Genomic DNA, 23,093 nt, shown 5'->3' with positions numbered 1-23,093 from the left:
GGCGGATTGTGGAATTCATGACTAAATAATACATGCAAATGTTAAAAGGATTTAAAAAAAAAGATAATATGTTAATACAAATAATTTTTTGTTATAAATGATATCAAATATAAATAATATTTACAATTATTCAACATAACTTATAAATGTTATTATGATTTATTATACAGGGTGGGGCATTTATATGGATACACCTTAATAAAACTTATTGAGAATTTCACAAGAATAACAATGGTGTGCTTGTTTTTAATGTAACTTTATTCTTTCATGAGTAATTTACAAGCCCCCTCACATATACTATTGTGCCACAAACAGGACATTAATATCACAAACCATTCCCATTGTATTAAAGTGTATCCATATAAATGGCCCACCCTGTATTATTATATTATTAAATATAATGAAAATATTACAAAATGAAAGTACTGTATCTAATAATACATGCAGTGGCAGTACATGCAATAATATGTTTATTAAACATATTTCTAAAGGTGCTATTGACTTGAAATTGGATGTTGGTAACAACCAAAGAAATCCACATATACAAAGAACACAATATTAATTAGTTTACAAATTAAGTTATGTGTAATAAAATGAAATGACTCAGGGAAAATGTATTGAACACATGAAGAAAGGGAGGTGTAGAAAGGCAGTGAATGCCGAGACAGCAGCTGAAATCCTCTCTCAGTAGTTATTCAGCAACCTTCTGCCCTTCATAATTGTAAATTATTATTAGCTGCTTTAGTCCAACATCTACATTAGCAGGATGATGAAGATGAAACCAGGGTGGACATTTCAGCAAGACAATGATCCAAAACACAGACAAGTATACTCTCAAATGATTTCAGAGAAAGAAAATCAAGCTGTAGAATGGCCTAGCCAATCACCTAACTTTAATCCAATAGAAAATACTAAATTAAGATCAGTTTTAATAGACAAGAACCACAGAACCACCTAGATTTTTACACTCTGTGAAAAAAATTACACCTAAGCAAAGCATGTGACTTCATTCTCCACATTAGAGTCATCTTTAAGCTGCCTTTGTTTTATTGTGTGGGTTTTTAGCCAAATCTAGTTCAATTCCATGTCAACAGCTCCTTTAGAAATATTATGCCCAGGAAAAAAAACTTGACATGTTCATTTACTGTATAGAAAACAGATCATCATGTGTAGTCCATCTCTAATCAAGCATTGTATAATGTTAGATATTTGTTCACTTTAGTAAATGTCATAGTGTAAAATATATCACATAATAACAATAAGCTATATTTAGTGGTTCCTACTGTTATGCAGTCTATTGTACATTGTTATTATTGAATTATATAATTGGCAATAAGTTAAAGGAAGGGCTCATCTACACCATTAAGGGGAATCAAGCAAAACACATTCAGGGATCACAGATGACCAAGTCAGGCTTACATTTTTACAAAAAAAAAAAATGAAATAAATAGAGCGAATCAGATCAGATGCTTTGACAAAACTAGTTGCACTGACATTTCTTTCTCCAAGTCTGGCTCTTTTCCCACACTAATCTCTCTTTAAGTGCACTCTTCACAGGCTGGATTCACAGTGATTCAGGACACGGGGATCAAACAGACACAATCTGGCAGGAAATCTTAGAACACTGCTGCACATCACCTCACACAAATTGAGGAGGGATAGATCAATAGACCAGAACCACAGAAAGCAACTTTATGGCAAATCACTGCAGGGTGAATGGGGTTTTAAAAAATCATCACATTGATTATACTAAGAATTGCAAAAAGTGTTTTTTATGTGAAAATCTAATATTATTTCAGTAAATATGCACTAATTTGTTTATAATTCTAGTACAAATGCTGTTTTTACATTAGACTGAAAAACTCTATGATATATTCTAAAATATCACATTTTAACGGTGTTTTTACCTCATTGTGAAAAAGTAAAATAATGTTATAGTAGGAGCTGAGGCAGAGATTAGGTGATGGCTAAACAGGCTCTGATCCAATTAGTAAAAAGTAAAATTGCATGTAAAACCAGTGTCCACATCATCAGTCTTCACACATGCAATTGAAGAATGTGCATGCTGGAGATTTTCTCCTCTGGCTTCTGTCAGGTCTGCACTGCTGTAACCTCTTCATGGCAGATTGACGGTGTAAATGAGGCCTGTGGAGAGCTTAGGGGCCGCAGGGTACCAGTACCTTGGAGCTCTCTCTCTCTCTCCATAAATGAGTGGAGTTCAGAACTTAGGAAAAGACACATACTGACGTTTTACAGTATGGTGTACCTGAGGAAGGGCCTGCATCACAGTGTCTAGCAGAGCTCGCATTCCCACAGCCATCTTCAGTAGTTTCAGCACTGAAAAGGACAGGAGAACATCATTGCAAACATGAGGTGTATACAGGATATAAAGTGATGTTTTTTGAAGTTGTCCCATTGGGTTTATAAACAAAACTTAGTATAGATCAGACAGATCTAAAATAGTTCCAATATAATTGTTCCAATATAAATACAATGAATATATTTTGTTAGAAAAAATAAACAAGTTAAAACAGAAGTAATTCAAATTCTACAAGTGACATGCATTATTAAAACATAGTTGAAGTCAAAATTATATTTATTTAATTATTTAAATTTTTTAATTTATGTGAATTTTGCATTTTATAAAACTACAACCAAACTAAAACAAAAGAAGGAAAAAAACATTACAATATAATACATGCAAAATACAATATATAAAAACACTAACCTATGACAGAACAACCGAACAAGAGAACAAAGAGGGACAAATGCACATGAAAGCAAAATATAATTTAGCTGGTCAGGTAATGCATAAATACAAGTAATTATAAAGTAACGTTGTTCTTGTATTACCAAAAAAATGCATTATCCTTACTATAGTTTTATTGTCAAATAATAGTTTGGGCACATTACCAAAACATTATAGATTATGAATAGTAAATATCAATTACACTCAATCTTTAACTAATGTTACTGACAGGGGTCACTGGTTACGGTTGCATGTCTTCCAATGCATTAAGGTGTTCTAATATCTGTTCCCATGTCTTATCAAATATCTGCAGTTTATCGGTCAAAATTATTAACCCTCCTGAAATATTTCCCAAATAACGTTTAACAGAGAACTTTTTCCACAGTATTTTTTATAATTTACTTGTTTTATTTTAGGTAGAATATAAGCAGTTTTTAATAAAAGAAAAAAACACATTTTAAGGTCAATATTATTATTATTGTACCTTGGAGCTCTTTTTTTCGATTGTCTACAGAACAAACCACTGTTACACAATAACTTGCCTAATTACCCTAACCTGCCTAATTAACCTAGTTGAGCCTTTAAATTGCACTTTAAGCTGAATCCTAGACCAATTTAGAGAATTTTATAGTACAATATTATGTGCTGGCATTATGGCAAAGATAAAAATAAATCAATTATTATAAATTTGTTATGAGGGCTAAAAATTGAGGAGGGCTTATATATATGACTTCAACAATAAATTGACTTCAACTGTATATATGTCATCAATTTTAAGATTTGCTAAAAAAAAAGAGCATGGAAAATGATAAAATACAGCAATTATATATTAAAATATTCAGTTTATAGAAATGATAATATTTTACATTGCTGAACACATATTTAAAAATGTAATCCATTGATGCAATTGTGTGAAACAGAAATAGTGTATAACTTTAGAAATGCCTTCAGTATAATTTGATGTATCCTTTCTGAATAAAAATAGTTGTCTTATATGTACATATATTTGTAAAAAAAGATCCAAAGAAAACTGCCACTGCCACTTTAGCTCTCAAAAAGTCTTTAATGTTACAACGTTTCGACAGACATGGTCAAGACTTTTTGAGAGCTAAAGTGGTAGTGTGCCGATTTTCTTTGGATCTTTTTCTACAAATGTTTGTTTTTGATCAAGCACCTGTCTTTGAGATTGTCTAGATGTGCGCACACTTCTGTTTATTGCTTTATATGTACATATATTCATCTATTGTTAATCTCTGTTCACAGCTAATACAACCTGTATATAATGTTTTTAATACATCCATCTGTAAATATCACCATAGTTTTTCTATAATTACACTTTATAACTTATACCCATAACCTGCACTTGCTGCTATTGCACTTAGACCTAAACTGCATTCGGTTGCTGTGTACTTGTGCATGTGCAATGACAATATAGTTGAATCTAATCTAATCTAATCTAATCTAATCTAATAAATAATTTTGATATGTTAAAATAATAAAAACATTAATTCAAATCATAACAAATCTCTTCAAATCTCGACAAATCTGCCTTCAAAACAATGCTGTGACTCTTTTTAACAGAGCAATGAATGTGCACACACTAGACAGTGTTTCCTTAAAAATGGCCAGTGGAATTTGTTGTGTAATTTTCACAGTGGTCAGATCACGAAGCATGTTATTATTGGGGTCATGCTCCACACACACGCTGCTTTAATGATGCTCATGAGGAGGAGAAGCCGCTTGGCTTAATTGCAATCATGGCCCTGAGTGGAAGATGTCTGTGACTTTCATTATGCCAATGTTTGAATGAATTATGTCTCATAATCAAATATGTAGTATCATCCCATTTATATACACTACCATTTAAAGATTTGGAGTCTAATATTTTTTTTAAACAATATAAAACTATTTATTTAGACTGGACTCATTTGAAACGATATATTTTTGTAGAATTTTGTAAAATATTTAGATTATTATTATAATTAATGTTCTTTAATAGTAATAATTTTATACAAGCTGTAATATTTCACCATTTTAAATTAAATGTATAAGTAAATTTTATTAATTACAATTCAAATATAATCACTTTACAATTTTGAACATTTTATAATGCTACAATTTTTGATAATATTGTAAAATATACCAATATCTAATAATATCACTAATGAGTTTAATATATATATTTTTCAATGTAATTTATATCTTTGATAATATGGTTTTGGCATAATGATTTGTCACTCACAATCATGATTGCAAAGCCTGAATGAATCCAGGAGGCTAAATCCACAACACACAGACATATAGTAAACACACACACCTGATGAGAACACAGACATCTGAGCAGGTGTGTTTACTTGGCCATCTCTGCTGAGGGAATAATCAATAAAGACTCTCCCAGCAGCTCTTTCATTAGAGGAAGAAGAATCGGTCCAAGAAGGCAAGCATGTGTGTGTGTGTGTTATGTGTAAGAAATAAGTAGAGAAGAGAATTTCTCATTCCAGCCATCTGGACTCTTTCTCCACAGACTCCGGCTTCTGCTGAGCAGTGTGTGAAACAACAGAGTTCCCGAGGGTGACAAACACAAGCGGCTCTGATCTACTGAGGCGAGCAGGGAAGAAAAATGAAGCAGAGAAGACGAACCTCGAGTGATGCGCAACACCCTCATGATGCGAATGATGGTAGGGTTGATGGGAAGGGAAGCATTGACCTCGATTTCCTCCAGTGTTATGCCCATGATGGACAACAAAACAATGGCCAGATCCAACTGGTTCCACCTGTGTGAAGACACTTGATAAGTAGAAAATAGATATATACAAAAATAGTTATATTTAGTAACTATATAATAACTACTGTACATTTACTTTTACATTAACAAAGGTGTAGGTTTAAAATTCTCAAGAATGCACTTTCATAAAGTTTATATTAAAACAGAACGTTAAACATTGAACACTTTAAAGACTTTTACACATTGAACAATTGCATAAAATGTTTTTTTATTTTAATTTTTTTTTAAAAACATAGTTCAAACAAAAATTTTAAAAACTGTCATCATTTATTCATCCTTTACTTCTAAACTCGTTTGAATGACCTTTCTATTTAACACAAAAAGATAATCTGATGTAGACACTGACTTTTGTATACTATTGATGTCAATGGCTAATGTTCATTTATTCATTCATTCATTCATTTTCTTTTCGGCTTAGTCCCTTTATTAATCTGGGGTCGACACAGCAGAATGAACCGCCACCTTATCCAGCATTTTACGCAGCGGATGCCCTTCCAGCCGCAACCCATCACTGGGAAACACCTATACACACTCAGTCACTCACATACACTATGGCCAATTTTACTTACCCAATTCACCTATACCACATGTCTTTGGACTTGTGGGGGAAACAAGAGCACCCAGAGAAAACCTAAACGAGCACAGGGAGAACATGCAAACTCCACACAGAAATACCCACTGACCCAGCCGAGGTTCCAACCAGTGACCTTCTTACTGTGAGGCGACCGTGCTACCCACCGCACCACCATGACGCCCGATATATTTACAGTAACTGGGACACTGGAGCGTTAAAGCTGCAAAGATCAGTCAACTGCTCGTCTGTGTTTGCATTTGGTAAACAGTGATGAAGTGCGGTAAACTGATGACCTTCACGGCCAATCACAGTCATTTCTGCTGAGCACTGGTGAATACTCTGACAAATCAGCGCTGTTGCGTTAAATGACATCTAACCCATGTGTTTGGAAAAGAAAACGTTGCCATTTCCCTTAACTTAGCTGAAAATGAGGTCTGATATGCTTTTTTATTTTCACTTTACATTCAGAACACCCCATATATTTACAGTATATACAGTTGAAGTCAGAATTAATAGCCCCTCTGAATTATTATCCCCCTGTTTATTTTTTTTCCCCAATTGCCGTTTAACGGAGAGAAGATTTTTTTCAACACATTTCTAAACATAATAGTTTTAATAACTCATTTCTAATAACTGATTTATTTTATCTTTGCCATGATGACAGTAAATAATATTTTACTTGATATTTTTCAAGGCACTTCTTTACAGCTTAAAGTGACATTTAAAGGCTTAACTGGGTTAATTAGCTTAACTAGGCAGGTTAGGGTAATTAGGCAAGTTATTGTATAACGATGGCTTGTTCTGTAGACTAATCGCAAAAAAAAAAAGCTTAAAGGGCTAATAATTTTGCTTTTAAAGCAAAGGGCTTTTAAAAAATGAAAAACTGCTGTTATTCTAGCTGAAATAAAACAAATAAGACTTTCTTCAGAAGAAAAAATATTATTAGACATACTGTGAAAATTTCCTTGCTCTGTTAAACATAATTTGGGAAATATTTAAAAAAGAAAAAAAAATCAAAGAAGGGCTAATAAAACTGTGTGTGTGTGTGTGTATACAGTGTGTACAGTATGTGACAGATACAGTCACAAAATCGGAATTGACCATCAAGATCTGCAGTGTAAATGCAGCCTATATCTTCTTTTGTGTTAAAAAGAAAAAAGGGATTCAGAGGTTTGGAACAAGTGAAGTGTGAGTGTGAGAATTTTTTGGGGGTGAATTATGCCTTTAAAATGATTTTTAAAAACACTATGCGATGGTCCACTGTTAATTATTTTTTTAAATCACTAAATGACACAATGACTAAAAAGCAATAAAGAATCCCCTAACAACAGCAGTCACAGTTTGAAACTCAATCTCAGGAGGCCAAATATGAAAGTAATACAAATCTGAAATGATCTAAGAAACCTAATTTTGTGTGAATAACACTAATTTGACCCTGGATGTTCCTGCTCTGTTCTCAGCATGTTCATTCTCTAAAGATGGCTTTAAATTTTGCGGCTAACTTTAAATAACTTTCCCTGAGGGTCAAATATAGCACTGTCATGGGTGAGGTAGAGCCTAGAGCCAGTTTTAAGACACCTCAATTTTCTGGGGCCCGCAGCCATCAGAGGCGTTTCATTAGATATCTGGGCAAATTGAAGTCAAATAATTCCACAAAGCATTTCTACATTTTTTACCACCGACTGTGTTCACTAAGAGGTTCAGTGATCAAAGTACACCTCCATCCTTCATCCCTGTAGACATAGAGGTGCTGCATGAAAGAACTAATCAAAGTAATAGAAAGCCATTTCCAATGCTGAAAATCAATAACAGTCTTAATTTAAACTTTTAAACCTTTACCTCTTGAACAGAGTTTTCAGAATTATATTATATTATATTATATTATATTATATTATATTATATTATATTATATTATATTATATTATATTATATTATATTATATTATATTATATTATATTATATTATATTATATTATAATGATATCAGCCTGATTTTGGCAAATCTGTTTGATTTAGGTCATTTGTAAACACCAAAAGGCATCAGGATGCAATAATTGATTGTATTACTGTACTGTATCTCAAACATGATATATTCAGTGTGCCAATGGTGCTGACAACCAACACTGTAATGCTTAATAAAATCCTTTTTTTTCCAGTTCTCTATGGCTAATTCAATCACATGTAACAACGAATGATGAAACCCCCCCCCCCTTTTTTTTTTTACATAATTTACATTATTAGAATACCTTTCTACACAGCCTAACACAAACAACTTCATTAGTTCTGTGTTTTATGAAGACCTGCCTTCCGAAAACTAAATGTGTTGTAATTGGTTAGCAGTAGATGGCATTTCAGTACTACCACACCCCATGCCAAAGCAACAAGTTCTGTCTGACTAATATGGCAGTGTCTGTCAGCCATTATAGAACTACTGATGTGTTCATTAAGTTGTTTAACACTGGAACTTCCAGAATTATTTTACTACTAGAGTAATTACCATAGCCAGCATTCTGAGTGTTCTCCTATTGACCTTATTCTTCACATACGAACGGGCGCAGCCATTTAAATCTTCTTGGCTCGAGACTTCCGGTCCCATTTACATGCATTAATATACTCGCTAAAAACTTGTTATGCTGCTTAATGTTGCAAACTGATGTTATCTTATTATATTACTTAACTTTGACTGTTTTCTGCTGTATATTATTTCTAGTCAACTCACATTCACAAGGCTTTTTTATGCACTGAATATGCTGATATGAAAGAGATATCTGAGGTAAAGTTATGTTTTTTCCAACAGAAAAATAAGTTTTTTGTTAGGACGAAGTTGCTAGGCAACAGAGACATGCATATTTACAGTCACGGGGAAAAGTAGCAGACACTGAAATGCATGCAGTCATTTTGAGTAGAAATAACTTAGAACTCTTTTGTGTTCTGTCATTTTAATAAAATAACATGGAAATAATAAATTCATTAATAAATAAATGCAACTGCTACTACCACCACTACTACTACTACCACTACTACTACCACCACTACTACTACTACCACTACTACCACTACTACTACTACTAATAATAATAATAATAAATCAATAATATTTAGTAAAAGTAAGGGATTTATAAATACATGTGTTTTATTTCAATAAAGTTATTAAATTGCCACTGTAGTTCTAGTGTTAAACACAAAATATTTTTTATTACAAAATACGTGTTTTATATGTGTTTTTACACATACTTGAGATTCGGAAAGGGGATCAGGAATAACCTTTTAACACATGGATATTACATTGGTAACATTATTGTTTTTCTGCCTCTGCTCACCCCAACCATTCAAACTTCTAAATGCAAGACCATAAACCCTGGAAAACAATACGTGAGACCAAACAAGCCATTTATTGTAGTTCTTAAAATTAGATTTTTTAAACAAAATATCTCCCCTTGCAATGGAAAATAAAATTTGTAACATTATAGATCTTTTTCATAAAGAAACATGCACACTACAGTACACACTGACTGTCAAAAAGTGAATAAGCATAATACAACCCCTTTAGAGATTGCAAATGATAACAGGAATGTAAGCAGTGTGTAGTCTGACATGTTTCTTGAGAATGACAAGGTGTCAAAATCACAACTCTTGACTATTTTACTCACAATTCAGACTTGTTCCTTCAGGATCAAGAAAAACAAACCTGCAATTGTACATTTTAAAGCCCAATTCTGAAGCTGTTCTTTCATTTGTCAGTTTACATTTCACAATTTTGACTTTATGTTTAGCTCTAAGCTAAAATGTGGGCTAAAATTGAGGCATCTACTTTTATCTAGAAGATCATTTCTATCAAGATATAAAAATCTCTCTATTTAAAAGAAAAGATTTAATTTCTTCACAATTTCCCATTTAATTCAATCAGTTGCTTACAGTTTATTGGAAATTGCTAGTAAACATCACAAGTGTAACACAATTCTGCAAATCCTTCCCAGAGTTTCAACCAATGGGATCTATTTGCTGAGGGATTTGTTTTAAAATCATATCAATTATGCCATGTCAAACTTCTTATTAGTATGCAAATAGCTGTTTTACATTTCCCTACACATGGATTAGGGATCTCAGAATACATTGACATGAATTGCTCTTCATTACGCCATTAAAAGAACTTCAATTGGTCTATCAACTTCCAGTAAAGGGCTTAATCCTCATACTGACTAATAATTCAAGACTAATTAAAAGAGAAATGGATCATTCATATTCCATATATAGAGAATATGTGTGGGTACACATGCACATTAAAGTTGTAATGTCAGACATTCAACAGTTATCACTAATTTAAAAGAAATAAATGTCATTGATTATGCATTCTCATTGTTTAAGCCCCAGGGAGAGTGATTTAGAAGGGTTTCTTTTACCAAAACCACACGGATATAAATTTGGTTCGTGTTCTCCACCACAGACGCCAGTGCATTCAGTCGTCAGTGCGTTTCTGACAGCCTGTGGCAAACCAAGGAATCTCAGAGCTGTGATATCATTTCAAACGATGTGGCTTTAGGACTGCTAACAAAACCTTTTCACTCACTCTCTCTCTCACACACACAAATCCACAATAGAGTCACTGAAGTATCTCTATGAGAATGGTTTTTCAGCATAGTTGGTTTGGATTTTACATTAACTTTGAGAGGGTTGAGTCTACTACCTGTCCTTGAAGAAGCGGCGAAATCCAAAAGCAACAAGCTTGAAGATGGACTCCAGCACAAATATGACTGTGAAGATGTAGTTACAGATCTTCAGGGAATCGCTCAAAACCTGTTCAAGAGAATGCAACAGTAAAAGTAAAGAATTGACGAAGCTTAAAACAAGTATATACTAACCACTTCAGAACAATAAATCAAATACAAAAACTGTAGTGAATAAATTGCTGAATGACACTCCATAGGCAGATTTGTCCATCAGTGAAAAAGATGGAGATTTACTGAAAGAGGCTAGATTAGCAGAAGGGGATTGACTATCATTATCTGGCATCTTCAGATTTTGACAGTGAGTGAACACTGACAGAAAACTGGCCTTCTCTCATCCAGCACAGTAATTAAGGGCAGGCTAAGTGTGATGATGCTCAAGAAAATCAATTGATTCTGTTGATGGAGCGAGCGTGTAAGTGGTCAAAGCCTAACAATCCTCTTTGCTCCACTTCCTCCAAGATTGTGTGGGCCACCGAGGCTCTAATTAAAACAGACGGCTATTTTTAGCTCGAGGTGAGGTTACAGACCTCCATTAATGATGGGTGAAAACCCTGGGAAACATCCTTAGTTGACTGATGATGGGGATAGTAAACACAGGTTCTGATATGACCACAGAGAAGATACAATAGCATTAAACAAAATTTAGATTGGAGAAGATTTATTTATTTATTTATTCATTCATTCATTCATTCATACATTCATTCATTCATTCATTCATTCATTCATTCATTTATTTATTTATTTATTTATTTATTTATTCATTTATTCATTTATTTATCATGCCAACCATGTCCTTTGAATATTTACTATTTTAACTATACAATAAATTTGCTACTTACATTATGTGCAGCTATAAAACAAATGAGTAAAATAAATAGTAATATATTCTGTAAAATACTGTTGAAATTTCTTCCAAATGTAGAATAAAAATGTTGTCCCCTACAGCTTAATTTTGTTTGTTAAATAAAATGGTGGGATTTTTCAGAGTTTATATTTAATATTAATGTTTAAACAAGAAGAACAATTCCAATGGTAAATTAAATACGTTTAAAATAAATGTTTAATTAAACAAAAAATATGTTGGATTAACTTTATAATAATATTTTTTACTGGAAATTTGGATTAAAATGATACCAGACCTACAAAACAAAACACTTTACTCAAACTAATACTTGATAAATCCAGTAAATTTGGAGTAAATCTAATTCTAATCTAATACTCTAATAAAACATCTATCATTTTAATAAACAATATCCGGAAATATTATATAGACCATCTTTAGAGGTGTAAACAATAACAAAGGTCCTACCGTGTTTCCTGTTTCACTTTTTTATTTTTTATAGCTTCAGAGAATCCAAAAAGGTCCACATATCGATAGATAATGTAGAACTGTTTTAACGTCAAGCTATGATTGAATTGCCTCTTGTTACAACTGGGAAATAGTTTAACAACAAGTGGGAAATGTTAATGGGCCAAAAAAAAAAATATATATATATATATATATATATATATATATATATACATTTTTTTTACCTGCATTAAATACTTGAATTAATTATTGCATTTATTTTTTTTTTTATATTTTTATAATTAGCTCCATAGGTCTTTTGAAAGAACTACATAATTGTCAATGGTAATATATAGAAGTCTTTCGCTAGCAAAAATTACCTTTGTTCGTTTCTACCTTTTTTTTTTTACTCCTTACAACAAACTACTTCACCCAGCGATGAACAGAAATTCTGTCTAAACTCCCAGAGCTTATCTGCGAACTCATATTATTGTTTTAGTCCTCTATTGAATATTCATGAATTGTCTCTGTAGTGTCATGTGGGAGAAAACCTAGATGTGGGAATATGCATTCATTTCAGTGCATACACTACAGTGTGGTTTATTTTGGTGAGACATTGCTCTCATAAGAATTCTTTACACAGGCAACTGTATAACATGTCCCGGAGCAGCACAATGAGAGAGCAATTAAGGATAATAATATAAAGCAAAACTATATGCTCACCGTGATATAATCAAAAGACAGTATAGACAAAAAAAGTGCATAAACATTAACTGCCTAATCAGCAGATATTTTGCAGAGCCAAAATGTGAGACAGTGAGAGATGAATGTACAGCAACATTGTTTGAAGAACAAGAGAGTTCATTTTCTTAAGGCAAGACACCACAGGAGAAAAGTTGTCATCCACCTCAATAATAAAACCCAAGTTTTGTTCATATTTGACGATTTTTAGAGGAATATGTTCATGCCTAATCTGGCAGCTTATATACAACATTTCCATTAACAAAAATGCGTTTTTTGCCTAAACATGATTTTCGTGATAGAAATAGATTCCCAACATCAGCTCAGTAAAAACTAGTTCGCAGTAAAGACTCCAAAAGTCACTAAAGGTTTTTAAAAACGTATAATAAGTGTGAACCTGAAAATGATCCATAAACTAGAAAAGTAAAGTTCATAGACAAATTAATGGTGGCTTCAGAAAGCCTAGACTAAAAGTTTGAAGTATGTTCAAAGTTTAATTGAATTTAATTTAAATACTAAATTTAAACTAAATACTTTTATTTAATTGAAGTATTTTTAAGACGTTAGAAACAGTTGGCATAGATAGATAACTACATATACTGTATGTTAGCATGTTTCTCTCTAGGCGGTTGATGGGAGGTTCTGAGTGTTTGCTAAGGTGTTGCTAAGTGGTTGCTAAGGCATTGCTAGTGTGTTCTGAGTAGTTTCTAGGCAGTTGCTAAATTGTTGCTAGGAGGTTGCTAGGGTGTTCTGAGTGGTTGTTAGGTGGTTGCCAAGGTGTTGCTAGGTGGTTTCTAAGTAGTTGTTAGGTGGATGCTAAGGTGTTCTGTGTAGTTGCCTGGCAGTTGCTAACATAAATTAGCATAGTTCTGTATAAATTAGCATGCTGCTAGCATGTTTCTAACATAAATTAGAATGGTATTGGCATGGTTCTAGTATGAATTACCATGTTGCTAGCATGTTTCTAGTACAAACTAGCAAGTTGTTAGAATGAATTTAGTATGAATTAGCATGTTGTTAGTATATGTATAGTATGAATTAGCATTTTGCTAGTATGATTAGTATGTTTGTTAGTATGTTTCTAGTATGGATTGGTATGTCAGTGTGTATTGGTATCTTGTTAGTATGTCCAATGTAAAGTCAATGGAAGTTTTTTACAATAGAAGTCTATAGGACAGTTGCTAGGATGCTGTAAGTGGTTGTTAGGGTGTGGCTAGTAAGTTGAAAGGTGATCAGTGATTGGTAGACTGAGTTAAATGAGCCTAACCTTAAGTCTATATGACGGGCTGGTGAAAACTTATGAGGTCACACATTTTGTCCAATGTTAAGTCAATGGGACTTTTCTGGGTCAGTTTTTGGGAAAGCAGAAGTCGGATAATTTGGAAAAGATAGAGCAACTTAATTCAGTTAGTTTGGTGGCTGTAGTATGAATGGTCTAAGGGGAGATGTGTTCTTATAATAGTCTAAGAAGAAGATGGAAGAATAATAGGTTTTTGTAGTTTCTCAAGCCACCATAATTATAACCTGATTCATCCCATGTTCAGATTCTTGTCTTAGAAATGCATGTAAATGAGTGCAATGTTGCAAGTTTGTATGTAACCAATCAACAGGGAAAGTGTGGTTCAAATGATTAGCTTATTATTTATTTTATTTTTACCCTATTCAAACTGCAGTGTCTTGCCTTACTGGAATATGAACAAGCTATTGCACTATTACTGCTGGCTTTCCAAGAAGTGCTACCTTTGGTTGGTGGTAGTGCTCCATAGACATGGTGATGACATTGAGGGCGATGACGATGGTGATGAACAGGTCCAGATACTGGCTCTTGCACATGTTGTAGATGAGACGTCGTGTTGGGCAGTAATCGGAGTAAAAGGGTTTACTCTGGGCTTCTGAAGAATCATGGGAACATGGAGGAAGCATGAAAGAACCGTACTAAAACAAACATTTCGTACACACTCATCCTCACACTGAGAAAAAGAAGAGGAGAGGGAAAGAACCAGTGGAAAAGAGAAGCAGCTAAGAGACAGAATATGCTATATCTGTAGAAGTTCACCCAGAAATGAAAATTTACTGATGTATCCTCTTGTTTTTTCAAACCAGTTTGACCCGTCAGAATTCATTATAAAGAATAGGGTCTTGAGCTTAGATGCACTATAGTTGTCATAAAAATAATTTTTTTGTGTTACACTTTGTCCTAACAACTAGACAAGATGTTGTAATATTGTTGCCTTGAAATTATACGGTTCTGCGTTCTAAATGATTTTGAGATATTGAGCTTCAATGTTTTGCATTCCATATAGCAAACAACATGTGTGTAACAGTTCTCTTTCATGAAAACTTTTGTCCAGTGCAGATGTTAATTTTTTGTGATTAATATTGTAACACTTATTGCTGAAATTAAGAAACAAAATGAAAACAAAACAAAACAAACAAACTTACATGGAAAACTTACAAGATTGTCTATAAAATAGTCGACGGGGATGTTTCTTCCCAATTTTGTGTGGCACAGTATTATTTAGTTGATTCTGATTTTGGATTTCTTTCCCGCCATCTACGGAGCAGTCCGTTTTGACAAAGAAAGATGAATGACAAAGAACGATGAATCCTGATTGGTCCTCATGCATGCCTTCGAAATTCTGATTGGCTCACAGGAAAAACCTTATTGAGCCAAGCTAGAGTTCAACTTTGTAGATAAACCTTTTTTTTTTTTGTTAGTTTTTTTTTTAAATACAACTTATAATATAAAACATCACATGATGTAAATAAGTTATCATGTAATAATTTTGACAAAAATGTCAGATAGAACCTTATAATTTTAAGGTCACAATATAAAAAAAATAAATAAATTGTATACTGTTGTTCAAGCAGTTGAAGTCAGATTTATTAGCCCCCCTTTGATTTTTTTTTCTTTTTTTAAATATTTCCCAACTGATGTTTAACAGAGCAAGGAACTTTTCACAGTATTTTCAATAATATTTTTTCTTCTGGAGAAAGTCTTATTTGTTTTATTTCAGCTAGAATAAAAGCAGTTTTTAATTTTATAAAAAAACATTTTAGGGTCAAAATTATTAGCCCCTTTAAGCTATATTTTTCGATAGTCTACAGCACAAACCATCGTAATACAGTAACTTGCCTAATTACCCTAACCTGCCTAGCTAACCTAATTAACCCAGTTAAGCCTTTAAATGTCACTTTAAGCTGAATACCAGTATCTTGAAAAATATCTAGTCAAATATGATGTGCTGTCATCATGGCAAAGATAAAATAAATCAGTTATTAGAAATGAGTTAATAAAACTATTATGTTTAGAAATGTGTTATAAAAATCTTCTCTCCGTAGAAATTGGGGAAACAAATAAACAGGGGGATAAATATTTCAGGGGAGCTATTAATTCTGACTTCAACTGTATCACAGAAATCATGAAAACTGTTCTAAAAATAAAACAATTTTCGAATTTAATGGCTGATTAGCAAAGAAATTGTGATTAAGATGCACAAAATGCCTTTTATTGCATTTTGCAGTGTCTCATCTTGTTAGGACAAGGTGTTGAAAGTGTTTTGAAACAACAAGTGTTTTCGGCAACATTTCATTTGTAAAAATAATCAATTGTCCTTTGTCAATAACACTTTATACATAAAGATCTGTTTAGTGGTCCACAGATTTACAAATTGTCCAATTGAATATTTACTTCCAATTTGAACTTTTTTAGTGATTATCAACACACATTCAGTTTCAAAATGTAATATAGTGCACAAGCTGTATCATTTTTATGTAAACGTGTTTTTCTGAAGCTTTAAAAAATCCCCAATTAGAAAAGCATCAAAGAAATTCCTATAGGTAAATTAAACTAAATGAGGGCGAGTGCAAGACATCCTTTTCATTTTTGTGTGAACTTCTCCTGTTTCTGTGATCTGTCCCAAAAACCAGATCAAAGGCAGACTGAGGGTCCGCGGTGCCCAAAATCTGCTCACTCAGAGACACCTCGATAAAACAAACCCCTATTCCATCATTGCCATTCTAATTAGATTTCCAGAGACATAAAAGAAACTCCTTTCCACAAGGACAGAGTTGTGCGTATGCTTAGTTTTGCTGATCCGTTTCTATTCTCTGTGTTTTGTGAGGACAGAGAGGACTGGAAGGATGGCAGAGCAGCGGGGGGGCCGGGGGGCTTATCATCCCCAAACATGGACAGGACTGTGAGCGGCAGCTGTGTTCCCTGTGGTCCTGTCAGCCCATTAGGCAGGCTTTTCCTGGCATGAGCCACTGGACCGAAGGAACAGGTGCTGCATTCAACCTTTCCTTTTTGTATATATAATGGAGCCACATCAGCAGTATTTATTTAATCACGGAGCTGCTCCCCACTGGATAGTGAATATGAGTATGACTCATCTACAACATGTCCAAATTATTTGCTTGTTAAAGGTGATGTGAGTAATTTTTTGGATGTTAATCTCAGTTTAACATTGAAAGATTTCTGTAAGCCATTGTCTAAATTTGGCTTTACAAACAGTAGAGACAGCATCTGTGTAGTAGCATTGCAATATTTATTATTAATAACAATAATAGCATGCTACTTTTATATACAGAGTTTAGTTTTCAGAACTTTTGCTTTTTTTTAGAGGTGTTCTAATATGCTTTAACTTTACATAATTCAGTTTTAGATTCACGATCCAGTACATATACTACAGTATACATTCATTTTCAGTCAGCTTAATCCCTTACTTATAAGAGGTCGCCACAGCGGAATGAACTGCCAACTATTCCAGCGTATGTTTTACGCAGAGGATGTCCTTTTTTACGCAGAGCTGCAACCCAGTACTGGAAAACACCCATACACACTCATATTCACACAAACATACACTAGGGACAATTTTGTTCACCCAATTCACTTATAGCGCATGCCTTTGGAATGTGGATGAAACTGGAGCACCCAGAGGAAACCCACACGAACATGGGGAGAACATGAAAACTCCATACAGAAATGCCAATTTGGCCCAGACGGGACTCCGTGACCTTCTTGCTGTGAGTCAACAGTGCTAACCACTGAGCCACTGTGCCACCCCATACTACAGTATTTAGTATTAAAAATAACTTTTTATGGTGTAAAATTTCTTTGGGGAGTCATGGTGGCGCAGTGGGTAGCACAATCACCTCACAGCAATAAGGTCGCTGGTTTGAGCCTTGGCTGGTTCAGTTGGCATTTCTGTGTGGAGTTTGCATGTTCTCCCCATGTTCGCGTGGGTTTCCACCAGATGCTCCGGTTTCCCCCACAAGTCCAAAGACATGCAGTATAGGTAAATTAGGTAGGCTAAATTGTCCGTAGTGTATGTGTGTGAATGGGAGTGTATGGGCGTTTCCCAGTGATGGATTTCAGCTGGAAGGGCATCTGCTGGGTAAAACATATGCTGGATAAGTTGGCGGTTCATTCCGCTGTGGCGACCCCATATTAATAAAGGGATTAAACTGAAAAGAAAATGAATAAATGAATTACTTTACCATCATCACAATCTTGTACTGTCATTTCTTGCAAACACCATTGAGGGCAATCTGTTATGGATTATAAAATAAACAGATTCAAATGATATACAGTATATTCAGAAAGTATTCACGGCGCTTCACTTTTTTCACTTTTTTTTATGTTACAGCCTTATTTCAGAATGGATTAAATTATTTTATTTCCTCAACATTTTACACACAATACCCCATAATGACAATGTGATTTTTTTTAATTATTGCAAATTTATCACGAAATAAAAGCCTGAAAAATCACATGTACATAAGTATTCACAGTCTTTGCTCAATACTTTGTTGATGCACCTTTGGCAGCAATTACAGCTTGGATGGGAAGCTTGGATGGGAAATCAGGTTGGATGGGAAGCGACGGTGTACAGCCGTTTTCAGATCTCTCCAGAGATGTTCAATAGGATTTAGATCTGGGCTCTGGCTGGGCCACTCAAGGACATTCACCGAGTTGTTGTGAAGACAGTCAATTGATATTTTGGCGGTGTGCTTTGGGTCATTGTCCAGCTGGAAGATGAACCGTCGCCCCAGTCTGAGGTCAAGAGCGCTCTAAAGCAGGTTTTCATTGAGGATGTTTCTGTACATTGCTGCATTCATCTTTCCCTCTATCCTGACTAGTCTTCCAGTTCCTGCTGCTGAAAAACATCCCCACAGCATGATTCTGCCACCACCATGCTTCACTGTAGGGATGGTATTAGCCTGGTGATGAGCGGTGCCTGGTTTTCTCCAAACGTAATGCCTGGCATTCACTCAACAGAGTTCAATTTTAGTCTCATCAAACCAGAGAATTTTGTTTCTTATGGTCTGAGAGTCCTTCAGACGCCTTTTGGCAAATTCCTTAGGAGTGGCTTCCTTCTGGCCACTCTACCATACAGGCCTGATTGATGGATTGCTGCATAGATGGTTGTCTTTCTGTAAGGTTCTCCTCTCTATACAGAAGAACACTGGAGCTCAGACAGAGTGACCATTGGGTTATTGATCACCTCCCTGACTACGGCCCTTCTCCCCTGATCACTCAGCTGAATTTTCTGTAACCTTCCCCAGCCTTGTGCCTCAAGACAATCCTGTCTCATAGGTCTACAGAAAATTCCTTTGTCTTCATGCTTGGTTTGTGCTTTGACATGCACTGTCAATCCTGGGACCTTATATAGACAGGTGTATGCCTTTTCAAATCATGTCCAATAAATTTAATTTACCATAGGTGAACAATCAGTGATCAGTGGAAACAGAATGTACCTGAGCTCAATTTAGAGCTTCATGGCAAAGGCTGTAAATACTTATGTACATGTGATTTTTCAGGTTTTTTATTTTAAGCTCCATGAGCTAATGAAACTTAAAATCGATATTTTTTGGGAAGTTCAGCATCTATGAAACAAACAGCATAACACACACCTAATAAATAATCTCCAGATCAGCATGTGATTGTTTAATCTACAAACGATTGGATATACATTAAATCTTAAACCTGGATGTGATGTATGTGAGGTCACTCTAGTGCAAGTTCTCAGGACGAGATGCCAGCATTGCCGGTTCTGCGGGTAATTACCAAAAGAATCTTCTAACCCATCTGGTTTTAATTCCACTAATTGGAGCCATGCTCCCGGTGTTTTTTTTAAATGTGCTGACTCGGCATTACCTCCGCTTCATAATGTACAACTTATGAATCTTAAACGTCCACACTTGGCTAAACATGACCACTTTGGTAATTATTTATTTATTTACCTTATTTATGGTTATTTTTATGACTTCTAGGATCTGCGATGAGGTCGATGTTCTGCTCTTTAACCCATGTGTTCTAAATTAATTTGGGCTGCCAGACAACAGTATCCAGGGAGGAGCTGCGACTAAAACCATTCACCGGGACTGAAAACAGTTGTTGCTTATAGACTGTCCCAGTTTCAGAGGTGCTCTATTACAGAGGACAAATGAGATGGGAACAGGTGTGTGTTCACAGCCTGGTTTTACAGTAGACAGGTCAGCTCCCATGGGACACCCCCATTCATCTGCTTCCCTCCTGCCTCTTTAGTGAGACGCTCTCCATTTGTGCACTTTCATTCAAAAAAGTCTTTAGTTATTGAGACAAAACTCATTTTTGGTCACTTTGCTGATTTAAACTCCAATAAAAACGGACTAAATAAGTGACAAAGGGAAGGCTGTCTCCGTTACTGGATGTTTACTGTATGTTTACTGTATGTAATGAGTACTGCGCTGAGTTTAAGGAAACACTTATTTCAGCTAGCTTTGCACTAGAACTTCTTTAAAAAATAAATAAATAAAAATTGAGGGAAAGTGAAGGTCTTGGCATCGTCCTAACGGAAAATGGATTGAACTTTTGTTTCCTACTGGCAGCAGTGCCACTGATGTCATGCCATTGCAATGGGTCCAGCTAACATCCACATCAGCCAAATCCGCTTCAACAGAATTTAAAGTGAGGGGAAAATGGATCAAAACTATTTTTAACCAACACGAGAAGAATGAAATAGCGGTGGAGAATGTAGGACCTCTCCATCTCTGTCTCTATTTTTGTGGCACAAGCTAATGATACCATGACTATGATTTAATGAGACATTCTTTGCTTAGATGGCGATTTTAGCCCATTCCATTTCCATCTATGAATACACTAGAGGACAACGGCCAGATTATTGACTGAGGCAACTGAAGGTTTTGGGCCAGATTTGAATATAGCCACAGAACTCTGTTCACCCACCAGTCCAGGATATATTAACTGTTAAAACTCAACGCAATACCCATTAGGTCAAAATAAGCAATGTGAGACAACAAATCTCTTGGCCTTTTCATCCCACTGAGACTTCATGCTGGTATGGATGCTTTCGACTTGATTCTGGCTTTGCCGCAGCTCACGTGCACTTGAAGAAAGAAAGCACTTCAAATAAACTTCAGGATTTGGAACTCTGGACCCCATAAAATTATTTACTGATGGAAAGTGCAGAAATAAGCACTTTTTAATATTTGCAAAAAGTATAATACTGATAGATCCATCATTAAAATAAAAAAGTTAGGAAAGAGTTTTGGCTTGTTTCTTTTTGAAAGTAGTCTTCTTCTTACAGAGCCATCAAAATTGCAACAAAGTAGAACTAATATGACATATTATTTCATTAAAAATAACAGTTTTATTTGTTAATAATTATTTTTTAAAAATATAATTGGTAACACTTTATTTTGATGGTCCATTTGAGTATTAGTATGTTTGCTTATATCTGTTGATACTGCTCCTTCAACAGACATTTAATTGACAATAAAAAACTTAGCATGTACATGTCAACTTACAATAACCCTAAACCTAACTCCAACCCCAATCTAACAGTCTACTTACAATCGAATGAGAATTAGTTGGCATGTAGATGCAATGTAACTTAAATTCAAAAAACAGACCATCAAAATAAAGTGTGACCTTATAATTTATTCCTGTTATGATTTAAAATTAAATTTTCAACATCTTTACTGTTTCATAGTCACATGATGCTTTGTAAAAATCAATAAAGAGAAGTATAGGATGTGCCATGGGGTACAGTGATCACTCAATTTATAAATTGATAAAGTATAAATTGGCCTTTAGTGAGCAGAAGAGACTTCTTTCAAAAATATGAACAAATCTTTTTTTTAAATGTTAATTGTTAGTGCATAGAAATACTTACATGAAACGAACTTTTGTATATTAAATTAAATCATTCAGTGTTGAAATTTTGCACCAGAATACTGGCAAATATCTAAACCATCAACTTATCTTTTAGGAAGTCCACAGTTCTTTCGGAAATATATTAGAGAAGAGAGAGGATGTGGAAGGTGTCAGTCTAAAAAATGAACCATATAGCAGCTAGAACCTCAGAAGCAAAGCCAGTTGGGAAATACAGACAAACTCTGGCCTATTATGCACATAATTTGTACTGCAAACACCATAAATAATGATAAATGATAATAAAAACAGAAAATAAATGAATTAATTGTTTTTTATGGTGGTTGATGATTTTGAGAGTCTAATTGTAGGCAAGAATAAGGTTCTGATGATGATATCTACATTGACAAACCCCTATACAGTGATATGTACACCAAATTATTGGTGATTTTACACTACACCACCAAGCAATGTATCCGGATAATGTTGGGTGAAAGTCATGAGAACTGTGGGAAGTGGGAGGACTAGACTGTTATTTAAAGGAAGAGCCAGGGAAATATTCTAAAGCCTGCATGGCAAAATGTCAGACAAAAATAGAAAGGGGGGAGAAAAAAAATCTGAGATGATAAAAACAGCCATCTGAATGGGAAGCCGACAAATTGCAGCTTCGTTTGGTCAAAGTCGAATGGTTTTTAATTGAGGCTGTTTTTACCTCCCTGAAGTGCATGGTCAATGAGTTGCTCCTAAAATAATGAGTCGATGTCTGCTGGACACACAGCTGATGCACCCCAATGTAAAAATGAGTTTGGCAGAAACGCGCTGCTTGTTTGCTTTTCATTTGGCACAATATGCCAGCACACATCGAGTCAAAACCAACAGGAAATGACAAACTAAATGCCTTCTTACAACAGGCAAAAGAGTGAAAATATAACAAGAGGTGAAATTGGAAGCAAAACAATTATTATAAAAGAGAAAAACTAATGGAAGGGGATGGTAAAGAAAACTCTCACACACACACTAAAACGGACAAACATACACTGAAGGATAGGCTAGGGTGCGAAGAAAAATACAGG

At 34.5% G+C, this 23,093-nt stretch overlaps 1 protein-coding gene across 1 annotated transcript in view; it reads right to left on the bottom strand.

The window, feature by feature from the left end:
• cacna1g (calcium channel, voltage-dependent, T type, alpha 1G subunit) overlaps positions 1-23,093 on the bottom strand; it is a 219,791-nt gene that overhangs the window by 25,153 nt on the left and 171,545 nt on the right. The window contains exons 26-29 of the mRNA XM_056470083.1: positions 14,604-14,755; positions 10,792-10,901; positions 5,390-5,523; positions 2,267-2,337 (exon numbers count right to left, since the gene is read on the bottom strand). Coding sequence (XP_056326058.1) covers positions 2,267-2,337; positions 5,390-5,523; positions 10,792-10,901; positions 14,604-14,755 — 467 coding nt within the window. The remainder of the gene's footprint in view (positions 1-2,266; positions 2,338-5,389; positions 5,524-10,791; positions 10,902-14,603; positions 14,756-23,093) is intronic.

The sequence above is a fragment of the Danio aesculapii genome, chromosome 12 (assembly GCF_903798145.1).
Source record: "Danio aesculapii chromosome 12, fDanAes4.1, whole genome shotgun sequence".
Lineage (NCBI taxonomy): Eukaryota > Metazoa > Chordata > Actinopteri > Cypriniformes > Danionidae > Danio > Danio aesculapii.
The sequence above is the reverse complement of the archived record's forward strand: the minus strand, read 5'-3'. Positions and strand labels throughout refer to the sequence as shown.